This window comes from Pteronotus mesoamericanus, unplaced genomic scaffold (assembly GCF_021234165.1).
Source record: "Pteronotus mesoamericanus isolate MK-2021 breed Mesoamerican mustached bat unplaced genomic scaffold, CSHL_Meso_final contig_24, whole genome shotgun sequence".
NCBI classification, from domain to species: Eukaryota; Metazoa; Chordata; class Mammalia; order Chiroptera; family Mormoopidae; genus Pteronotus; species Pteronotus mesoamericanus.
In genome coordinates, this window is record NW_026555100.1 from 5,836,572 (window position 1) to 5,859,870 (window position 23,299).

The 23,299-nt window shown below is 34.6% G+C and overlaps 1 protein-coding gene across 1 annotated transcript in view; it reads left to right on the forward strand.

Annotated features, from left to right (window-relative positions):
• The window catches only part of CFAP70 (cilia and flagella associated protein 70), a 107,205-nt gene that overhangs the window by 22,358 nt on the left and 61,548 nt on the right, over nucleotides 1-23,299 (forward strand). Inside the window, 11 exon segments of the mRNA XM_054572412.1 lie at nucleotides 923-1,021; nucleotides 1,191-1,270; nucleotides 4,906-5,085; nucleotides 7,037-7,219; nucleotides 8,252-8,346; nucleotides 11,543-11,642; nucleotides 15,729-15,863; nucleotides 18,130-18,257; nucleotides 18,259-18,298; nucleotides 18,469-18,549; nucleotides 20,552-20,643. Coding sequence (XP_054428387.1) covers nucleotides 923-1,021; nucleotides 1,191-1,270; nucleotides 4,906-5,085; nucleotides 7,037-7,219; nucleotides 8,252-8,346; nucleotides 11,543-11,642; nucleotides 15,729-15,863; nucleotides 18,130-18,257; nucleotides 18,259-18,298; nucleotides 18,469-18,549; nucleotides 20,552-20,643 — 1,213 coding nt within the window.

A 23,299-nucleotide genomic window follows, 5' to 3' on the forward strand; every position in this document is an offset into this window, starting at 1 on the left:
CACTGAGCCACACCAGCAATGGCTAGAGTTTTACTTTTAGAAGCTGAAAAGAGTTATGGAGATGGATGCTGGTGATACATACGTAACACCACTTGATTGCGCACATAAAAATGGTTATGGTAAATTTATATAATGTGTATTTTACCACAATTTTAAAAAGGCATAAAAAGAATATTTTGCTATAGCTTTTTTAAAAAAGATTTTATTTATTTATTTTTATAGAGAGGGGAAGGAAGGGAGAAAGAGAGGGAAAGAAACATCCATGTGTGGCTGCCTCTTGTGCACCCCCTACTGGGGACCTGGCTTGTAGCCCAGGCATGTGCCCTGACTGGGAATCAAACCAGCGACCCTTTCCTTCATGGGCCAGCACTCAATCCATTGAGCCACACCAGCCAGGGCTGCTATTACTTTTGAAAACTTAGATAAAAATGGACAATTTCTTAGAAAAAATAAATTGGGAAAAATCTAATTAAATGGAAAAGGAACCAATGGAGTAAAAGAGACATCCACTAATTATAAATGTCTGGACTTTATTTGGGTCCTAATAGAAACAAATTGTAAAGAAAATGCCATTGAGAGACATGAGAGACATGAGGTTGAATAAAAAAGGAAAGGCGTACCATGTTTTTAGACAGAACTACTCAACATTATAAAGATGTCATTTTTCCTAAATTTATGTGTTTAATATGATCTTTATAAATCTGCCAACATTATATTTATAAAATTACAGAGTTGTTACAGAAAAAAGTCACTGAGGTGGTCCAGTATTTCCATCAGAAGTTACCGATAATGGTGCCTTCTTGGGTGTCAAAGTTTATTTTTCTTAACTTAAACTTCTTTGATAATGCATTTCTTGTTGCACCTCGGTTATCTGATGGGTGAGCTAGACTTGTTCTCATTTTCTTTATTTTTATTTTTCTAGTAACTGTGACTGAAGTTTTACCAAAGGAAAAGAAACAGAAAGATGAAAAGACCTTAGTTCTTGGTCAAGCTGTGGTGGACCTTCTTCCTTTAGTGGAAGGTGAGATGTATGATTTGCTCAAAAGCAGATATAACAAAGCTCATAAAATTAAACTCCAGTGAAATGAAAAAATCAGCCTCATTGAATGTGAAGGATTTGATGAAAAGATGAGCACATTTATCTTTGCCTAACCTTTCCTTTTTTGGCTTGACTTGGCCTTTTTTTGCAGGAGAGAGTTCATTTGAAACAACTGTCCCACTGCACCCTGTGCCAGGTTCTCCCTTAGAGCTTCTTCGATCAGGTGTTAAGGTAATCAGAGTTTTAACTTTCAATATTTCAGCCTACCATTCAGTCTAACAAGTTTGTCTGGGATTAAGGTTCAATTCGGTTGAGTCCAATTTATCAGGCACCTTCTTTTTACAGGCATTGTGTTAGGTTCTGGGAAACAAAAGTAAATAAGGCAGAGTCTAAGCTTAGGAGTCCATAATCTACATATTATGGATTTTAACTCAGTATGATTAAATGGTGGGCCAGGGCACATGGGCAGAGTGGGCACAGAGTTGGTACTGGTTACTTTGCCCAAAGGTAGATGTAGGAAAGGCTTAACCATGGAAATGCCTCTTGAGCTATGTCTTGATGGATTAAATTAAATAGTATATAAATGCATGTAACATACTTCCTGGTATGGTAGCCTGCCTCTGGTTATTGGAGGAGAGGAAGCATAAAGTGGTAGGCTGTGTTACTGTTTTGTCTTCTGGCTTGTGTTTTCCATTCCCCTTGGGGATCGGTAACTTCTTAGAGCACTGTTCGCCACTCTGGTGCAGGTGCGCTCACTCTCGGCACATACCACAGCTACCTTCTGTTTTGCATAAGTAAAGGAGAGGAGGGCCCAATTGACCCAAGCGTTCTGACTGCAATTCTCTAATTAACCATCACTGTAGGCCCTTTTATGCTTCTCTTTGATTCTGACCTTGGAGCTGCTACAATCCACTCCTGCATCTGCTGTGGTCCTCTTCTTATTTTACGATGATTTATTCTAGGGTTGTGTTGTTTTTTTTTGTAGATCTGATTTAGTTGGATTTCTATCTTTCAAGAGTTCCTTAGAAATGTTTAGTTTAGTGATGGCATTTCTTGTTTTCTGGGGCTATTATAGCATTATCCTTTAATTGGATATAAATATATAATTTATTATCTTTCTGTCATTTCATGTGATTTGTGCTGGAGAGAGGTATATATCTGAGCTCAGTCTGACTTCCTGGATCTGATCTGACAGCCTATGTACTGTTGATTTTCCTAGATACCTATACAAGAAAAGTTAGTCAAATGGATTGTAGCCCTCATGATATTTGCTAATTATACACAATAATACTGGGTTACTTGTTTTACATACTCAGTGAAAAAATATATAACAGTTAATTTCCGTTTGCTTGAGAGTTCTCACTAATCTTTTATTTAAGCAAGACTCAGAGGATAAAATGAAATAAACTTGTACTCAGAAAGAAGACTCCAATTCACCTTCCAATAGTCCTTGTCTTGATTGAATAATACAAGCTAGGAACCTAGGGACAATTACTTACCTTCTCAGAGGTATATGGACCAGAGGTGTCACAATCTTCAGTGCCTCTTTCTTAAAATCTTTCCTTTCTTTGGTGTTCTGATTTCCTACTCACTGACTGTACCTTTCTAGGTTCCTGTACTAGATCTTTCCTCTGCATGTCCTTAAGTACAAAAGGCCTGTTCTTAGCCATCTTCTCTTCTTAGTCTGTGTTCATACTCCCGGGGGTAAGAGGGATCACCCATAAAATAAAAAGTTACCAGTATATTGAAGGCTTCTATTTCAACAGCTCCAGCCCAAACCCCTCTCCTGAATTTCAGAATGTCAGACATCACAACCGCCTGCTGGATTTTTCTCTGATGATATACCACAAGCACCTGAAACTCAACACTCCAAAACTAAACTCAGTATCCACCCTTATACTCACTCTTCCTTTTATCTTAGTTATTTTGACTAGTGGCATCACCTATTTGTGAAATCATAGGACATACATAGAACCTATGTTACATCCATGACTGCTCCTTCAGACCCTAAGTACAACGAATTCCCAAATCCGCCTTTCATCAGATTCAACTTTTTCTATATCTTAAGCACCTTTGGACTCTCTCTTCTTAGATTCATTCCTACCCTTTATTGTCTTATAATTTCTCACCAGGAACATTACACATAGCTTTGTAACTGCCCTTACCTCCCTTCAATTCAGGCTTCCCACTCCTTAGAGGTTGGCTTAAAAGTAAAGATGATCACATCTCTTCCCTTGCTAATTCTGTATGGTTTATAGATTCACTCACTGATTACATGTTAAGGTCCAGATTCCTTAGCAGGCATGAGACAACCTTTATGAAATGAGTTTACAACTTGTTCAGTTTATCTCTCAGCAGTCTCCTCCTTGTGCTTTATGTTCTAAAATCCTGAACTACTTACTAACACTTGAACTGAATACACGATGCTGCTTCAATACTTTACATAAAACTCTTCTTTTTGTTCAGAATTAATTTCTGTTTCTTCCTCTGTTTATCCAGATTCTGAGTTCCTATTCATCTTCTAAAAGTTAATTCGTTTTACGAAAGTATCATCTCTTACTTCTCTGTACCCCAATAATTAATTATTCATTTCCTCTTTGGGCTTCTTGGCTAGGGCATTTTGTACAGGCCTCTATTATAGCTTTTCTAAATCTTGGACATATAAAATGAATTTCATGATGAATTGGGTCATGTCTTCTTTATCTTTATATTCCTAATGATATAATAAAGTGCTTAGCATATAATTACACATTTTAAACCCAATTTTATTGTATATGTATAAAATATATATGCATCTATATATGAGTATATAAATATATTTGAAAAATATTATTATTAAAAAGCACTACATTTTCCAAATAAAAATTTCTATTAAAGAAATAACTTGGGAATTTCTCATTAGTAGGATACTTAATTATTTAATAACAATATTAGTTATTCTTACTAATGTTGACTTCTAAGACATAAAATGAAAATAAACAAATTGTTGTCTCTTCTCTAATTTAAAAAACACTAGTTGTCTTGCCCACCCTACTTGGCTACATCACTAACATAAAATCCTTGGCAGACCCTCTAAAAAGTTTATTCCTTGCGCTTATTCATGTTGACAAGAAACTTTTCATGTTTGAAAAAATAGAAATATGTTAAAGAATATGGTTTATAAATATTTCATAAAAACCTGAAAGTTTTTTTAAAAAGCACTACATTTGAATTACAGAATAAACATAAGATATAGACTAGCAAAAAAAGTACCCCATCTCACACACTCATATGCAACCATTATTAACATTTAAGTATAGAACCTTCCAATTCCTCTGAGATATGTACTTGGGTTTTTCTTTTCTGGGTTGTTTTTTTTTAAATCCTCACCTGAAGATATTTTTTCATTGCTTTTAAAGAGAGAGGGTGTGTAGTGGGGGGAGAAAAAGAGGGAGACATTGATGTAAGAGAGAAACATGGATGTGGGAGAAACATCATTTGGTTGCCTTCTCCCATCTGGGGATTGAACCTGCAATCTGCGTATGTGCCCTGACCGGGAATCAAACCGATAACCTTATTGTGCACTGGAGAACACTCCAACCAACTGAGCCAGACCAGCTAGGGTGTTCTTCTATATGTATTTGTATATACATACTTGACTTCAGCATTGTAGAAGAGAAGCACTCTAGCTTAGGGATAATGTTCTTTTCTTGGCTATATCTCTGTCTAATTCATGGGACCTAGAGAAAGTTTTTTGAATCCTCTATATGGAAAGACACTTGACCTTTTTATCTTAAACAATGATGTAATATTCAAATGAAATAAGGAAAAAAAGGGAGATCTCTGGCATTTTCAAAATGTTGCATAATTTTATTTTATTTTTGCAGCAGTGCACTCTTGAAGTTAAAGTATCTGTGGCAGAGCCTTTACTGACTGCAGCCCAGCTATTAGGAGGCAATCTTTTGAAGGTCACATTGGAGGCTGCCTACTCTGTGCCTGAATCCTTCATTCCAGTAGGGCCCCTGCAGAACTACATGGCTGGTCTGCAAGTCCCATCAAGTGGAGAGGTAAAACCCTATAGCCAGATATTTATATAGATTTAAACACTCACATGGACATCTCTTCTTCACCTGCTAAGATTTCATTCACAGCAAGCTCTGTTAATAGCTAAGGTTTATATTAAGCTTAAAAAAATAAAGTTTACTTCTATTTTACAAATAGATGTTCATATTTATAGTTTATATATTATACATAATATATTATAGATTACATATAAATTACATCAATAAATACACATTTATGATAAAAATATGTAAAACATTTTTAAATTGACAATTTTTGGATGTATTTCTATACAATTACTTAATCATATTTTTGTGGATTTTGTGTCATATACTTTTTATCCAAAACTTTCTCTTAATTCCATATTATATTCTTAGTCCAACTTTCTATAGTGATTGTATATGGGTCTTTTGAGGCTCTTGATCAAGATTTTCAAATTGCTTGTTAAAAGGATGGAACTAGTTAATACTCCCACCTGTTTTATTGCTATTTTTACATTTTCAGTATAGAATCCTCCAATTACTCTTCACCATTTTACATTCCCAGCACCAATGCACAAGGTTCAAATTTCTCCACATCCTTGGTAACACTCATTTTCAGTTTTTTGATAATAGTCAACATAAGAGGTGTGATGTGACATTCTCCTTGCAGTTATGATTTGTATTCCCGTAATGACTAATGAACTTGAGCAACTTTTCATGTGCTTTATTGGCCTTTTGTATATCTTTCTGGGGGAAATATATATTCCAGTTCTTTGCTCTTTTTTTGAATCTTTGTTGTTGTTTTTGAGCCTTTGAAGTTCTCTGTATATTTTAGTTATTAATCCCTTATCAGATATGTGATTAGCAAATATTTTCTCCCATTGTATGGGTTGTCTTTTTCAATCTATTGTTAGTATCTTTTGATGTACAAAAGATTTTAATTTTGATGAAGTGCAATTTGTCCCTATTTTCTTTTGTAGTTCATGACCAAGAAATCACTGATAAACCCAATGTCATGAGGCTTTTTCCCTCTCTTTTCTTTTAAGAGTTTTATAGTTTTAGCTCTTAGGTTTAGGCCTTTGATCTATTTTGAGTTAAGTTTTGTGTGTGATGTTAGGTGAGGGTGCAACGTCATTCTTTTTGCAGGTAGATAACTAGTTTTCTGAGCACTATTTGTTGAAAAAGCTGCTCTGTTCCCGTTGAATGGTCTTGGCACCCTTAATTTTGACCATTTTTTGTCAGTGTTTTTATTATTTTTATGGTGGAGCAGATTTTTAGAAGTTCTCTCTTTGCCAATACAGAAATGCCCCCTTCTTCACAAGAGTTAGGTATTTTTTATTTATCCTCACAGAGAACATGCTTATTGACATATTAATTATTAACAATATCTATCATGTTTTAATTTAAATTTTGGATTTTAAAATTTTCCTTTTATAAGTTTCCTATTTGCATATTTATCAATTTTCTACTGCAAATATATTTTAGATAAGTTATAAATATGAAAATGCTTATATTTTAGACTGTTGTAAAATTTAAGTTTGTTTTTTAAAAGATAATTTTTAGAAAGCTATATCATGACCCTCATATAAATATAAGATAACAAAAAGGTTTAAAACTGTTCAAAGGAGAATCCGAAGAAAGGACTCATATGTAAGCAATCAGGACTGTTGAAATGAATTGCAAATTATTCAAAACTTGTTACTAGCCACAAGGCAATAATCAATTATATCTCCACGGGACAAAATATACTTGCATATTTGTGGACAAGAATAATTTCCATTAGTATCAATTTTTAACAAATTACAGCATAAAGACAATGAAGAGCAAGGCCCTTCTACAGAATCAGATAATCAATCACAGAAGGGTTTGTTAGATAATACTGAGCATTCCATTATAAAGACACTTTAATAATCCTTTTTGTCCATTTCAAAGTCTTTTACAAAAATCTCCTGTTGTATGGTATTTATTTCTACAGAAAGACTACCCTATTTTCTTTAAGAATGGAACTCTGAAGCTTGGAGGGGAAAGAGAACCTGTCCCCCGGCCCAAAAAATGGCCTATTGCCAACATTCTGGCTCCAGGAGCTAATAACATTCCTGATGCATTCATTGTTGGTGGGCCCTATGAAGAAGAAGAAGGAGAACTCAACCACTCTGAGGTGAAAGAGTTATGCAGTCTTTCTGTGGTAAACTCAATGCACTGACATAAGATGAAATATTTTATGAATCACTGTAATTTATATACACCATCACCTATTAATATAAAGCAATTACATGTGAAAATAATATAGGCATCTATCTAATTTTGATTTAAAAGTCTCCGGACATATTAAGTCTAAAAATAAAGGGTACATTTGAATTAAATCAATTCTAAATTTATTTTTGAGTAGGTAATAATACAGTTATAGGTCAAAATAAAAAATTGACCTATGTCAAAGTCTCCCCGCTTCCTCCTAATTCCTTCCCAGATCATCACTCTAGTGAGATCTTTGTTATAGTTTCTTATAGTCTCACTGAAATAATCTGTAGGATGAGATGGTTGAATTATTTTCAACATCTGACACTAAATATTTTAAGTAGTAGAGCTACAGTTAAAATATTTGAAAAACATTGCGCAGTGTCTTTTTGCACTATTGTGATTAGTGCAAATTCATGTTGTTCTTAGATTTATATTTTCATTTTGATCAGATATTTTATTTTAAATATTTAGAGATTATATTATATTTTAGTTTAAATCATTAGTTCTCAAGACTAGTTGCTCATTAGAATCACCTGGAAAGCTTTTAAAACAATAATAATGGCCAAGCCTTAACCCAGGTCAATTACATAAGAATTTACTTTTAAATAATACTAATAGCAAGGTGTTGATTATTTTTTAAAGAAGCTCCCAAAGAATTCTAACATGCATTCAGGATTGAGAATCACTGATTAATGTTATGTGAATTAGTACTGGATTGATGTAAGGATAATATAAGTAATTTATCTTATGTACTTTATTAATAGAAAAATACCCTAAAATTTGAGATGTATTATGTGTAGTATTTACAGTAGTGTCATACTTATGGTAATAATAATAGTAGTAGTAATAAAAGTATTATAATCAAGTCCATTAAAAGAATGCCCCACAATTTGAGCAGGATGAAACCATGGCATGCAGAAGGAACAAAAGTATCTGTCTTCTTATTTTACAGGACAGGGAATTTAGGAACCAATCAGAGACCGTAAAGAAAAGGATTACTTGGGACTTGGAAAGTCGTTGCTATCTTGAGCCTCCTGCAGTGGCCAGGTAGGAAGAGAAAAGGAATATGTCTAAATAACAAAGACTGTAGGTGGGAAGAAATGTCGCTTTTGTTAGTTTTATGTATATAGTTAAGGTGATATGAGACTCTCTTTCAGTACACCGGCTAATAACAGAGGCATCTAGTGATGGTGAATTAGCCAAGGTGGGTTCTTGCTTCTCATTCATGTACAAGAACTTCAGAGCTGGAATGTGTGGTGGCTCCTCAATGTAATGAGGTATCCAAGCTCAGTGTTTCTTTTTGCTCTACCCTTTTAAACATGTGCTCTCCATCCACAAGCTTGTTTCATGGTCCAAAATGGCTCTTGGAGTTCCAGCCTGCGCAGTTACATTCCTGGCAGAAAGTTGAGAGGGGAGTACTTGTGGATAAAAATGAACACATGCTGGCTCTTTTAGCCCCTCTTATAGAACCTTCCTGGAACCTGACAACCATTGGTCACCGTTATATGCAAAAGAGGCTAGGAAATAGTGTTTTGATGGTTTTTGCCCAGATTAAATCAGTATTTAGATACTAAACAGGAACAGGACAACTTGATACTGTATAGGTAACTACTGGTCTTTGTCACAATGACTTGGTGATTAGGGAAAGGTGAGAAACAGAGACATCAATATATGTATAATCTGAATGCACTATTGTTTTATTTTCAATTAGTAGATTATTTTTTAGAATTACAGAAAAATTAAGCAGGTATTTTGGTGAGTTTCTGTATACCTCTGGTTTCCCACTTGATTATGGTGTATAATATAAATATACATTGTTGGGTTTGATTGGCTGATATTTTGTTAAGGCTACATTGTTCCTATTATTACTTCAAACAAACATTATCCATTTGGTCAATTAAAAATAAAAATAAATAAAAATTTTTCACCTTACTTTATTTTGTCCTCTCACCCTTTTCTTTTCTTTGACAGATTCAAATTTCTGACCCATATCATTTTTCTTTTCTTTGAACACTTTTATCATTTCTTGTAGGCAGGTCTATTGCCCACAAATTCCCTCCATTTTTGTTTGAGAAAATCTTTATTTCTCAAACCTTTCACCTTTGAAGGATAATCCCACTGGGTACAGTGGAATACTGATTTGTTCCTTTCAAAACTTAAAATATTTCACTCCATTCTCTTCTTGCCTGTATGGCTTCTGAAAGGAGAGGTGGTTTTTTCCCCTCTGGGTTCTTTCAAGATTTTCATTTTCTCTTTGGTTTTCTACAGTTTGAATATGACATGCCCAGGTGTAGATTTTTAGGTATTTATTATGCTTGGTGTTCTTTGAGCATCCTGGATCCATGATTTTGTGTCTCTCATTACTTTGGTAAAATTCTTTGCCATTACGACCTCAGATAACATCTTTTGCTCCTTTTTCTCCTTCTCTTTCTGGTGTACCTGTTACATCTTGTGTAAGTGTCCCACAGTTCTTGGATATTCTGTTGTGATTTTTTCAATCTTCCCCCTTCCCATTTCAGTTTGAGAAGTTTTTATTGACATATCTTCAAGCCCCCTAGTTCTTTCCTCAGTTATTTCCAGTCTACTGATAAGCCCATCAAATGAATTCTTCATATTAGTTGCAGTGTTTTTGATTTCTAGCATTTTCTTTTGATTCTTTCTTAGAGTTTCCATCTCTCTGTTTACATTACCCATATGTTCTTGCATGTTGTTCTGCTTTTTAATTAGAGCCCTTGACATATTAATCGGTTATTTTAAATTCCCCATCTGACCTTTCCAAGATCTGTGCCGTATCTGCGAATTGTTCTTAATACTAGCATTATCTCTTCAGACTGTATTTTTTTTGCATTTTAGTATTTCATACAATTTTTAATTTATTTTTTTGAGGTTCATGAACATGAAAGTTTATTTAATGACAGTACTTTTGATCTTGTAATTTTTTATTGAAAGCCGGACATTATGTACTGAGTAATAAGAAATGAGGTAATTAGGTTTTTTAGTGGGAGGTTTTATGTTAATCTATCTAGGAGCTCAGCTGTGTTTAATGTCTGCTCTAGCTGTAGGTGCTAAAGGCCTCCAGTTTCCTGTTTTTGTTTGTTTGTTTGTTTGCTTTTCTCCTGTTGTCTTTGAGTTTGCCTAAGAACTGTTTCTTAGATGGGGTCTGTGTTTTGTAGTCTTTCAGTTATAATCTACTGTTATCATACTGGAATTCTGTTGATGTAGTGGTAAGGTGTTGGGGAGGGGAAGTGTTCTATAATCCTATGATTAAATCTCAGTATTTTAATCAGTTTGTGTCCCTGGGTTGTGACCTTCACAAGCGTTGTATAGCCTTTTTTCTTCCTGCCTTTATGTGAGGCAGGAAACCTAGGGCTGGAGGTGTCTAATTACACTTACCCTGGATCAAATAGATCTCTGGTAGTTTACCTTAAAGAGTAGGCCTTTGTTGTGAAGAATACTCTGGGCATACTCAAAAATGTTTACTTTTTCCTTCTCTCTGCCTAAGAGGATTTTTACCCTATCTTCACTGTAAGAATCTTCTGGGGCTCCTTGTTTGAAAAAAGTGCGGGGGACCTTTAAGATTGGTTCCCCTACATCAAACACTCAGCCTCCACACTCAGCCTCCAGCAATACATCAAAATTACCCTCAAATTGTTTCTACCTGTTACAGACTGCAGGGACTTCTGTATCCTGTAAGCTGATCTCAGCTATGATTTTCTGTACTTGACTGTGTCTCCAAATTTCAGTGTGGTAATTTGCCTTATGACCTTAATTCATAAATAGATCTTAGAAAAGTTGCATGATCAGCTTTTTTCTTACTGTGATGAAAGTAGTGAAACAGCTCTTTACTGTCAGTCAACTGATACTACTAAATGCCCTACCCTGTTTTCACAATAGAGACAAACATTTTATACTATTTTTGCATACTTGTCTGATTATTTCTTTATAAAATATCACTAGAAGTGGAATTTCTGGGTCAAAGATTATGAACATTTTAAGGCATTTGATCATATTGCAAAATTGCTCTAAAAATGTATGACTTGCCTCTGTTAGCAGTAGATTTTCAGAATTTATATATTTATAAATTTATAGATTTGAGAGGGTTTAAAAAAACCCACTTACCTAATAAAAGTTTATATATGTGTATTCCATTGCTTTTTAAAAGAGAGAAATACTTCCCTTTAATCTAAATTGTACTAATTCCATTTTTACATATGATGATAATGGGCTGATTCTTGATATGTAGTTTTCAGAAGCGAATTGCTGATTGCCGATTCTGGCCTGTGGAGATCACAAGAGTTCCTCTGGTTAATGTACCCAAAGGGAAATCTGCAAAATTTGATAAGGTAAATTTGTTCACTTAAAAATATTTATATAAGAAATCCTTCTTCTGACTTCCAGCCAAGATGGAGCCATAGGTATACATTCTTTGCTTCCTTGCACAACCATAAGGATAACAACCAATCTAAAAACAAAAAAAAAAAACAACAACCAGAACTGCCAGAAAATCAAACTGTATGGAAGTCTGACAACTAAGGAGTTAAAGAAGAAACATTCATCCAAATGGGTAGGAGGGGCAGAGATGGGCAACAGGGCTGAGGGGATGTGGGGCAAGGTGGCAGCAGTGACCAGTGGAACAGGCAATCCCACATTCACATGCAGTAGATAAAAACCAGGAGGAACAACTGTGGAGTTAGCAATCCCAGCCCCAGGCCAGACCACACAGCCCAGGGTTCCAGTGCTAGGGAAATAAACCTCATAACCTTTGCCTGTAAAATCCAATGGGGGTTGTGGCAGTGGAAGAAACTGCTGATCTCTCAGGAGAGTCCATTCACAGGGTCAACTGCGTCCTAGAACATACACAAACCCTCCCACTTGTGGAATCAGCACCATGGAAGCAGCTAGAAGGGTGCCAGTCACTTACAGGACGTGGGGGAAGTGACTGAAAAGAGGACCAAGCAAGTGGCATTGTTCCCTCTCTGACACCACCCCAACATACAGTGCCACAAAGCAGCCAAGCAGTTTGCCCTGCCCTGGTGAATATCTAAGGCTCCACCTCTTATAATGTAACAGATGTGCAAACACAGTCAGAGCAGCTCTACCTAATACACAGAAACACAGGGAGGCTGCCAAATAGAGGAGACAAACAAATATGGCCCACATGAAAGAACAGATCAAAACTCCAGAAAAAGAACTAAGGGACATGGAAATAGTCAACATATCAGATGCAGAGTTCAAAATACTGGTGATCAGGATGCACAGAGAAATGATTGAGTACAGCCACAAAATAAAGGAAGAAGTGGAGTCTATACAATATGAAATAAATTAAAATATACAGGGCACCAACAATGAAGGGAAGGAAGCCAGGATTCAAATCAACAATTTGGAACAAAGGAAGAAATAAACATTCACCCAGAACAGAAAGAAGAAACAGAATTCAAAAAAATGAGGGGAGGCTTAGAAACCTCTGGGGCAACTGTAAATGTTCCAACATCCGAATAATAGGGGTGCCAGGAGGAGAAAAGGAAGAGCAAGGGGTTGAAAACTTATTTGAAAAAATAATGAAAGAAAACTACCCCAATTTGGCAAAGGAAATAGATATACAAGCCCAGGAAGCTCAGAGAATCCCAAACAAGGTGAATCCCAAGAGAGCCACACCAAGACATATCATAATTAAAATGCCAAAGGTTAAAGATAAAGAGAGAATCTTAAAAGCAGCAAGCGAAAAGGAGACAGTTATCTACAAAGGAGTTCCCATAAGACTATCAGCTGATTTCTCAAAAGAAACCTTATAGGCAAGAAGGGGCTGGAAAGGAGCATTCAAAGTTATGAAAAGCAAGGACCTACAACCTAGATTACTCTATCCAGCAAAGCTATCACTTAGAATTGAAGGACATATAAAGTGCTTCCCCGATAAGGTCAAGTTAGAGTTCATCATCACAAAGCCCCTATTATATGAAATGTTAAAGGGACTTACCAAAGAAAAAGAAGATCAAAACTATGAACAGTAAAATGACAACAAACTCACAACTATCAGCAGCTAAAACTAAAAACAAACAAACAAACAAAAAACTAAGCAAGCAGCTAGAACAGGAGCAGAATCATAGAAATGGAGATCACATGGAGGGTTATCAGCAGGGAGGGAGAAGAGGGAGAATGAGGGAAAAGCTACAGGGAATAAGAAACATAATTGGTAGATACAAAATAGACAGAGAGATGTTAGGAATCGTGTCGGAAATGGAGAAGCCAAAGAACTTATATGTATGTCTCATGGACATGAACTAAGGCAGGGGGATTGCTGAAGGGAATGGGGGTACTGGACAGAAGGGGGCAAAGGAGAAAAATGGGACAACTATAATAGCATAATCAATGAAATATACCTAAAAAATAGAAACGCTGCTTCTAATTCTATTACCAATGGAAAATATGAACTGATGTGGCTGCTCCCTAGTGTGACCAATTGCTCCTGATTTGTTGTATAGTTTCCTGGTTTTAGTGCCGAAAGTCTCATGTACCAGGAAACTCCACTGTCCCTGGCAAATCAGTCTGACTGGTCATTTTAGCTCCCTATTTCCCTTTTGTTCACTAAAAATTACTTATCCTTTATTCCCAGACATCCTATTTCTCTGTAGCCTATTAGTACAGTTTTACCATAGGTAAAATCATAAAAAATAGCCCATTTTATAAGTCAAAAATAGTTAAATATTGGCAATATGGTTCAACCTAATACATCTTTTAGAATTTCTTTTAGACTTTGGACTTACAATATTTTAGCCTGCTAATTATTAGAGTAATAGGGTTCATACCTGTACTACTATTCTGAAAAGATAGAACTTTGATGAGCCTAGAACAGGTTCTTTACTGTTTTATTCTCGTACATGTCTGGTCTTTTATTTGTTCATAAATTCCCTATAGGTAGGGATCCTATGGTAGACTGCTTTATATCTTCCACATACCTAACATGATTCATGGTGTATAGCTGATACTTAACAAGTACCTAAATTATTTTATTGAATTTTACAAAAATTTATTTATTTATTTTTTTAGTGATAGGGGAAGAGAGGGAGGGAGAAAGAGAGGGAGAGAAGCATGGATCAGCTGCTTCTTGCACACTCCCAGCTGGGGTGCTGGCCAGCAACCCAGGAATATGCCCTGACCAGGAATCAAACTGGTGACCTTTTGGTTTTGTGGGACAGTACCCAACCCAAAGAGCCACACTAATCAGGGCTATTTTATTGATTTTTAAAATAGGCTTTTTGAGAGAATAAAATTACTGCAACCATGTTACCACTTCTCCCTTTGTAATATATAATATGTATTGGCTAAGTTTCCTTAGATTTCTAAACAACATAATATTATTGTGCAAATATAGGGCTTTAATTTCTAATTATTTTAGTAGTTTAAATCAAAGAGATTACTTTTAACCTTGTGAGAATTAAATGTGTGTTCTTTCAATTTTTTTCTTATAGAAGGTTTTATGGCAAACCATAGAGCCATTGAAAATGATGTTAAGGTATATTTATTGACATGTTCACCTTTTAAAAAATATTTTATTTATTTATTTTTAGAGAGAGGGGGAGAAAGGGAGAAAGAAAGGGAAAAAACATTGATGTGTGAGAGAAACATTGATTGGTTGCCTCTCATATGCCAACCATTCGGGAAACTGGCTGGCAACCTAGACATGTACCCTGACTGGGAATCGAACTGGAGACCTTTTGGTTTGTGGGAAGATGCCCAAACCACTGAGCCACACCAGTCAGGGCATGTTCTTCTTTGTAATGAGAATTTATATGAAATTAGGGATGGAAAATACATAGATGACAGTAAACTGTCTTTCATCCTCCTTCATCCACGACAGATCACACTGATCAATCAAAGCACTCTTCATTTCTGAACCTAAAAATACAGACTCTCTCTCAACACAGTACTCTCACATACCTGCACCAATTGATTAGAATGTAGTTAAAGCCTATTTTTTAACACTGGTCCTGATGATTTGTAAGACTTTTTTTTTCATTCATATAAATCTATGAACTAAAAGCTAAAAGCCACACTTTCTGATTTTTAAAAAAACTTTGTTGTTCTTATTGTTGTTTTTTACAGTTTACTTTTTCCTGAGTCAACATGGTAGAACTGACCTTTTCATTGAATATATGTTATCAATTTATTTGAATGTATGTTAATCCAATTACTGCCCGTACTATTCATTAACACTGTTTACATGCACTATCTCTGTGATCATGTTATTATTTAGCCCATTTTGAAAATAAGTAAATGAAGACCCAAAATGTCTATGTTACTGACCCAAAGTCAACTAGTTAAGAAGCATAGCTAGTTTCTAAAGCCAGGTCTTTGAATTGCTGGGTCAGAGCTCCATACATTATACTACATTGCTCTATAACACTAATAGGTCTCTGGTTTTATTCTTTTAGACAGATGATGAAAGTTCCCTTTCATTTCATGGTGTGGCTTATGTTAATATGGTCCCATTGCTGTATCCAGGTGTGAAGAGGATTCGGGGAGCTTTTCATGTTTACCCTTACTTAGACAGTACAGTGTATGAAAAGGTAAGAAAAAATTGTATAGAAGATATCATCTATACTCTATACAAATTTATCCTTTAACATGGGTTTACTTGCATCTTTAGTATATACATCTTTGCAATGGATATTTGGAACCAATTGGTGTACTGGGATGTTAAATATAGAGCCTTGCTGCCATTCTGCCATTGAACTTCAAAAACTTTAGGCCAAATATTTTAACAATAATATTGTATGTGAGTAGTCTAAACACCCCACAGAGATTATGAGACTTGATTTTAAAATATCAAGGTTCAGTGATATGCTGTCCAAAACAAATGCACCTTAGATTTAGACATACATAAGCTGAAAAAAGAATGGAAAAGAGCCCTAGGTGGGTAGTTCAGCTGGTTAGAGCATTGTCTTGATACGCCAAGTTTGTGTGTTCAATCCTCAGTAAGGGCATATACAAGAAGCAACCAATGAATGCATAAGCAATTGTAGTAACAAATTGATCTCTCTCTCTCTCTCTCTCTCTCTTCACCCCCTCTCCTTTCCTCTCTCTTTCTAAAAGAAAGTCAATAGAAAATACAAAAATAAAATGCCTTATTAAAAAAAATTGGAAAAAACATACTATGCAGGTAGAAAATGTAACAGATGTGAGTGTCAATATTTATATCCGACAAGAGACTCTAACAAGAAACATGACTAAAGACATAGGGTGGCATGTCATAATGATCAAAGGATCAATTAATCAGAAGGATATAATTTATAAATTATAAACTATTATGTAAAATATGTATATACATTATAAATGTAGACCCATATAACAACAGGACCTCAATAATACATGAAGCAAAACTGAACAGAATTGAAAGAAATAGAAAATTTAACAGTAACATTTAGAAATGTCAATATTATACTCTCAATATTTAATAGAACAACTATTATAAAAAATCTATGTTAAATATAAGCTTACCATGCAACCCAGCAAATTAGTCTTAGGAACCTACTCAAAAGAACTGAAAGCCTGCATTTATACAAATCCATGCATGTGAATGTTTATAACAACATTATTCACAATAGCCCAAAACTTACAACAATTTATCTGGTAAATTGGTAAACAAAATTTGGTATATCTATACAAGTGAATACTATTTAACAATGAATAGGAATGGATTACAGATAATGTAATATGCCAAAACCATTGAATTTTGGGTGAATTATATGGAATGTGAATCTATCTCAATAAATCTAGCTTGAAAAAGGAATGGACTACTGATACATTTTATTTTTTTATTTTATTTTTTTTGATTTTTCAATTTTCCTTTTATTTTTTATTTTTTTAAATACTTTTTTTACTGATATATTTTATAACATGAATGAACCTCAAAAACTTTATGCAAAATGAAAGAAAAAAAGACACAAATGACTACATATTGCACAATACCACTTACAGGAAATGTTCTCATTTCCCAGAGATGTTAAAATTTGAAAAAGCTTGCATTTTAGAATCTATGAAATACAGTAATTGTAGGATTGTGAATGATGTTTAGTATGTACTATTTTTCTTTAATATTGTCAAACTGTCTTCTTAGCAGCTTTATTGAGGTATAACTGACATATAATAATAACTGACATGTATTTAAAGTGCATGACTTAAAGCTTTTGATGTAGGTATACATCTGTGGAACTACCACCACAATCAACATCATGAAAACGCCCATTAATTCCCAAAGTTTCCTCATGACTTACCTGTTATCCTTCTCTCCTACCTCTGTGCACTCTCCCACTTAATTTGCTGGCTTCTTTCACTCAGCATAAATTATATTTAGATTCATCCATGTTGTTCAATTTAAAAATTTCTGTTAAGATTCCTTTCCAGCCATTGCAGGTTGAATTTTCCCATGCAAAGTTTTTAATTTGAACTTTAAACTCGTCCTATTCTTCTGGTCATAATCGATAGGTCAGTAGTAGTTAAAATTTCTTGTACAGAAATAAATTCTACCACTTAATTTGAAATTAAGTGTCAAAGATGAAAAGCTGTCTGGTAACAAGTTAATGAGATACACAGTCGGGCTGGGTTGAAAAGTCTCCTTTTAAGAGCTTGAATAATGTGGCGGACAGCTAACTTTCTGTGATGGTTTCACCTGTTCAAGCATGGCAATGCAATGGAGTTTTTTATTTCCTCTGACTCTCTTTGTGTCTACAATGTTGACATTATCTAGAAAACTAAATGATATTAAAGAATAATGTGGATTCTTTTATTTGCCTGTGATTCATTCATTGCATTTTTTTGTTTTTGTTTTCTCAGACCAAGTGTTTATTTAGCTTGTTCCGGGATGCTGGGCACCATTTGATTCAGAATAACAAACTAGGAGGAATTAACTCTCCATTGTCTAAACCAGCTATTTCTAAGAGTCTGAAAGAAGATAAAATAGTAAGAAAAGGATATGGAAGGAAGGCCTAGGCCTGGGGATGTAGTAGATGACTGAACAGGTGATGATTTTGCTGATTTTGTTACGTTCTGAGGCTTACACGAATTTCTCATTTGATGAATTGCCTCAATTTACTTTGCATTTTGATGCAGCATAATGATCATTGTTCCTGCCATTTTAAGAAATGTTTTTAAGGTGTGTTCATTTTCTTTCAGCAAGCATCTAGTATAAAATCTCAGAGCTCAGACACACCTTTGGAAATGGAACCCTCTCTAAACCACAATCCAGAAGGACAGGTAACTATGAATAAAGAGTTGGAAGTTAAGTTTAAATTCATGAGTCCTGTACTGAGCAAGGTAGTATGCTATAGTGGAAAATGATCAGGAAAATATTCATTGAGTTACCATCCTATATTTACCATGACTGGTTTGTGATGTTGGATAAATTTCTTTGTCATGCTGAGACTTACTTAAATGTGTGGGTATCAGATTAACTTTAATGCTCTTTCCATCATAAAAATGTATGTCTTTTTTTTTTAATAGAAAAGTAATAAAGAAAAATTTTAAATGGAAACAATTGGAATTGAGTATGTAAGTGTATAAAATGTGTAAATGTTCTCAATAAGAATGACTAGAGGAAATAATTTTTCCAGAGTTTTGAATATTTCATTTAGCACTTGTAAGAAAAAAACAAGCAATTGTTTTGAAAAATAAAGTTCTGATATAGTTTTGGTATTTAGGAAAATTATAAAAGTATATTTCTACACAAAAATGTGCATTTGCTTCTAAGCAACTACAACTATATCCTTGAAATACCAATGATGAGGTGAATATTAAATAGTTCTGGTAAATTTTGAATATAGTGCTGTATTTAAGAGACTAAATTTCTCAGTGTGATTAATGACCATTTTATAATCTTTATTGCATTTCTTTCTTTACAGGTAACATATAATTCAAAAGATGGCATAACTAGAAAAAAACAAAAATATATGTCTTTAATTACTTCTACTATATTGAGCACTATGAGGGTTACAAAGACACATCATGTGTAGCTTTTATTCATTTGCTCTCAGGACACTCAACAGTCTGGTGGGTGAAATAAACTAGCATATAATCGTAATACAGAATTTTGATGAATGCTATAGGAGAGGTATGCATAAAAATGTTGTGTGGGCTCTGAGGAGACAGATTAGTAAGTACTAGAATGCAGCAGACTCAGAAGTCTTCATGGAAGAGGTGGCATCCAAACTAAGTAATGAAAGATGTGAAGAGAATCCTTTGCCAGATGAAGATGGAGGAAGAGGCACTTCAGGGTCAGAGAACAGCAGGATTCAAGACACAAGGGAGGTAGCAGAATTGGGGTACGTCAATTAATTCAGTGAATGATTTAGAGAAACAAAAAGAAAGGAGAGATTTTAGGAGGTGAGAAAGAGACTGAGTTGGGTTATAGAAGACTTTGAAAGACTTGCTAAAAAGTTTGGGCTTAATTCTATCAATCATAAAGGACTCTTGAGCCTCATCTTAAGGGCTCACATTAAAGGTTTTTAACTTATGTGAAAGTAAGACTTCCTGTCTGTATCAGGGCAGAACTCTTGGAAGGATGTGGAAAAGAGAGATTGAAGTTGAGATAGAGGCCTCAGATGTCAGTTTATAGGTTTTTCGTATAGTGCAGATGCGTGTTGATAACAGTTTGAGTTAAGGAAGGGATTTTAAAGTCAGAAGTCTGCAAAAGCAAGGTGGAACTGGGAAGCTTTGAGGTGTTGAGGAAGAAAAGTTAAAGATAACTCAGGCTTCAAGCCTTACTTTCTGGGAGGATGACAAAATCATTTTAAAAAGTCAGAAGAGAGGATAATATATGGGAAATGATATATTTGATTTTAGACACGTTATTTTTAGGATGCTAGCAAAAGTCTGAGTAGAAATGTCCATCAGGTCGCAGATGGTAGATCGTAGTAAAGAGCTTGTGGGTGAGAATGTCAGAAGCTATTGAGGAAAATATTTCTGCAGGACTCATGAGAGAGGTTTTGTGGAAGAAAGAATGGCACTCAATTAAAACAGTGCCAAGAAAGGTATTGAACAAGTTAAACAGGGCTTCAGCTGTGGTAGACACTCCCAAGAATAAAACTGAAAACCTTTTCCTGCAAGACGTAACTACTGTTGCTGTTTCTCTGTCCAGTTAAGGTTACACTATATAAGTTCTCTCACTTATTATATTGTGAACATTATCTTATGTTACTAAAATTTTTCATAAATATGTTTTCCTGAAAAGAATAAATTAGAAAAAAAAATATCTTTACAGCAATATGTAGAAGCAGGGACATACATTGTGTTGGAGATTCAGTTGGACAAAGCCTTGGTTCCAAAGCGAATGCCAGAGGAGCTAGCCAGACGGTATGTAGCAAAGGTTCTCATACTTGTTTGCAAAAACAATTCAGGTATAAAAAAAGGAAGTCAGTTTGTGCCCATAAATTTAATTTCCCTTGGGCTAAACATCAATTTGCTGTTTTTTTCCAGATTAAGTTTCTTATGTTTTCTTACTACAAAAGCAATATATGCCTATTACAAAAATTTTGAGAAATTGAGATTGGCAAGAAAGTATAAAGACACACGGATTTCTCCTACTCACTGACTGATAACCACTTTTAACACCTTGGATTTATCCTTTTAGTGTTATTGTAAAGACCCTATATTATACAAACACACATCCCATGTTGCATATATTTATATATAATTTTAGAATCTTTTTATATTGTACCATAGTGCTTTGATTGTTTTCCTAGGAAGTTGTCCATTTTTTCTAGGTTATCCAATTTGTTGAGGTACAATTGTTCATGCCATTCTCTTATTATTTTTTTCTTTGTAAAAAGGAGAGTAATATCTCCACCTTCATTTCTGATTTTAGTAATATGAGTCTGGTTTTTTCTTTGGTACTTCTACCTAAGAATTACCAATATTTTTGATCTTCTCAAAGAACTAGACTTTTTGTTTTATTGATTTTCTCTATTACATTTCTTTTCTCTATTTATTTATCTACTATAATCCTATTATTTCCTTCCTTCGGAGAGCTTTGGGTTCAGTTTGCTTTCCTCTTCTAGTTCTGTAAGGTATACAGTTAAATCATTGATTTGTGAGCTTTCTTTTTTTTAATGTATGAGTTAGGGCTATAAACTTCCCTCTGAATACTTCTTTCACTGTATTTCATAAATTTTGGTATGTTGTGTTTTTGTTTTGATTCATCTCAAAGTATTTTCTAATTTCCCTGTGAGATATTCTTTGATCTACTATTTAAAAATGTGTTGTTTAATTTTCACATATTCGTGAATTTTCTGATTTTCTTCCAATTATTGATTTCTAGTTTCATTTCATTGTAATTAGAAAAGATATTTTATATGATTTCAGTCCTTTAAAATTTATTGAGGTTTGTTTTGTAGCCTAACATATGGGCTAGCCTGCAGACTGTTCCATGTGCACTTGAGAAGAATATATATTCTGTGATGTTAGGTGGAATGGAATGCTCCATACATATCTATTAGGTCAAATGGCTTTATACTGTTGTTTAAATCCATTCTTTTTTTTTTTTCTGTGAGTTTTTAAAATTACACTTTATTGATTACGTTATTACAGTTGTACCAATATTTCCCTCTTTGCCCCCCTCCCCCAACAATCACACCCTACTCCCTCAGGCAATCTCCACACCATAGTTCATGTCCTTGGGTCATGCATATACCTTTTTTGGCTGCTCCCTTTACTATACTGTACTGTACACCCCCGTGATTATTCTTCAACTACCAATTTGTACTTCTTAAACCCTTCACCTTTTCACCCATTCCCCCAGAACTCCCTACCCTTTAGTGACCATAAAAGCATTCTCTGTATCTAGGCTTCTGTTTCTGTTCTGCTTGTTTGCTTAGTTTGTTTTTTAGTTTGTCAATAGATATGTATTTATTCCTATTTTATTGTTCATATTTTTTATCTTTTCCTTAAATAAGTCCCTTTAACATTTCATATAGTAACAGTTTGGTGATGATGAACTCCTTTACCTTTTTCATGTCTGGGGACCTCTTTATCTGCCCTTTGATTCTAAATGATAGTTTTGCTGGGTAGAACAATCTTGGCTGTAGGTCTCTGCATTCATGACTTTGAATATTTCTTACCAATCCCTTTTAGCCTGCTAAGTTTCTTTAGAGAAATCAACTGACAGTTTTATGGGAACTCCCTTATAGGTAACTAACTTTTTTTCACTTGCTGCTTTTAAGAGTCTCTCTTTATGTTTAACCATTGGCACCTTAATTATTATGTGTCTTGGTGTGGTCCTCTTTGCATCCCTCTTGTTTGGGACTTTCTGTACTTCCTGGACTTGCATGTCTACCTCCTTCACCAAATAAAGGAAATTTTCTTTCATTATTTTTCCAAATAAGTTTCCAATTTCTTGCTCTTTCTCTTCTCCTTCTGGCACACCTATGATGAAAATGCTGGTACACTTGAAGTTGTTCCAGAGGCTCCTTATGCTATCCTCATTTTTTCTTTTTTAAATTCTTTTTTCTTCTTGCTATTCTGATTGCTTGGTTTTTGCTTCTTGGCTTTTTGATTCTTGGCTTCATCTACTTCGCTGTTGACTCCCTGTAAATTTTTCTTTATTTCAATTAGTGTATTTCTGACTGTTCTTTTTTATGCTGTTGAGGTCCTCACTAAGTTCCTTGAGCATCTTTATAACCAGTGTTTTGAACTCTGCATCAAGTAGATGGATTAGTTTCAGGCATACAACATAATGATTCAGTATTTGTATGCATTGCAAAATAATCACCACAATAACTTTAGTTAGCATCCATCACCGTACATAGTTACAAAAAATTATTTTTTCTCGTGATGAGACCTTTTAGATTTAATCTGTTAGCAACTTTCAAATATATGGTACAGTATTATTAACTAAAGTCACCATGCTGTATACTACATCTCCATAACTTATTTATTTTATAACTGTAAGTTTATACCTTTTGACCCCTTCACCCATTTCACCTACCCCCTATACTTTGCCTCTGGCAACCGC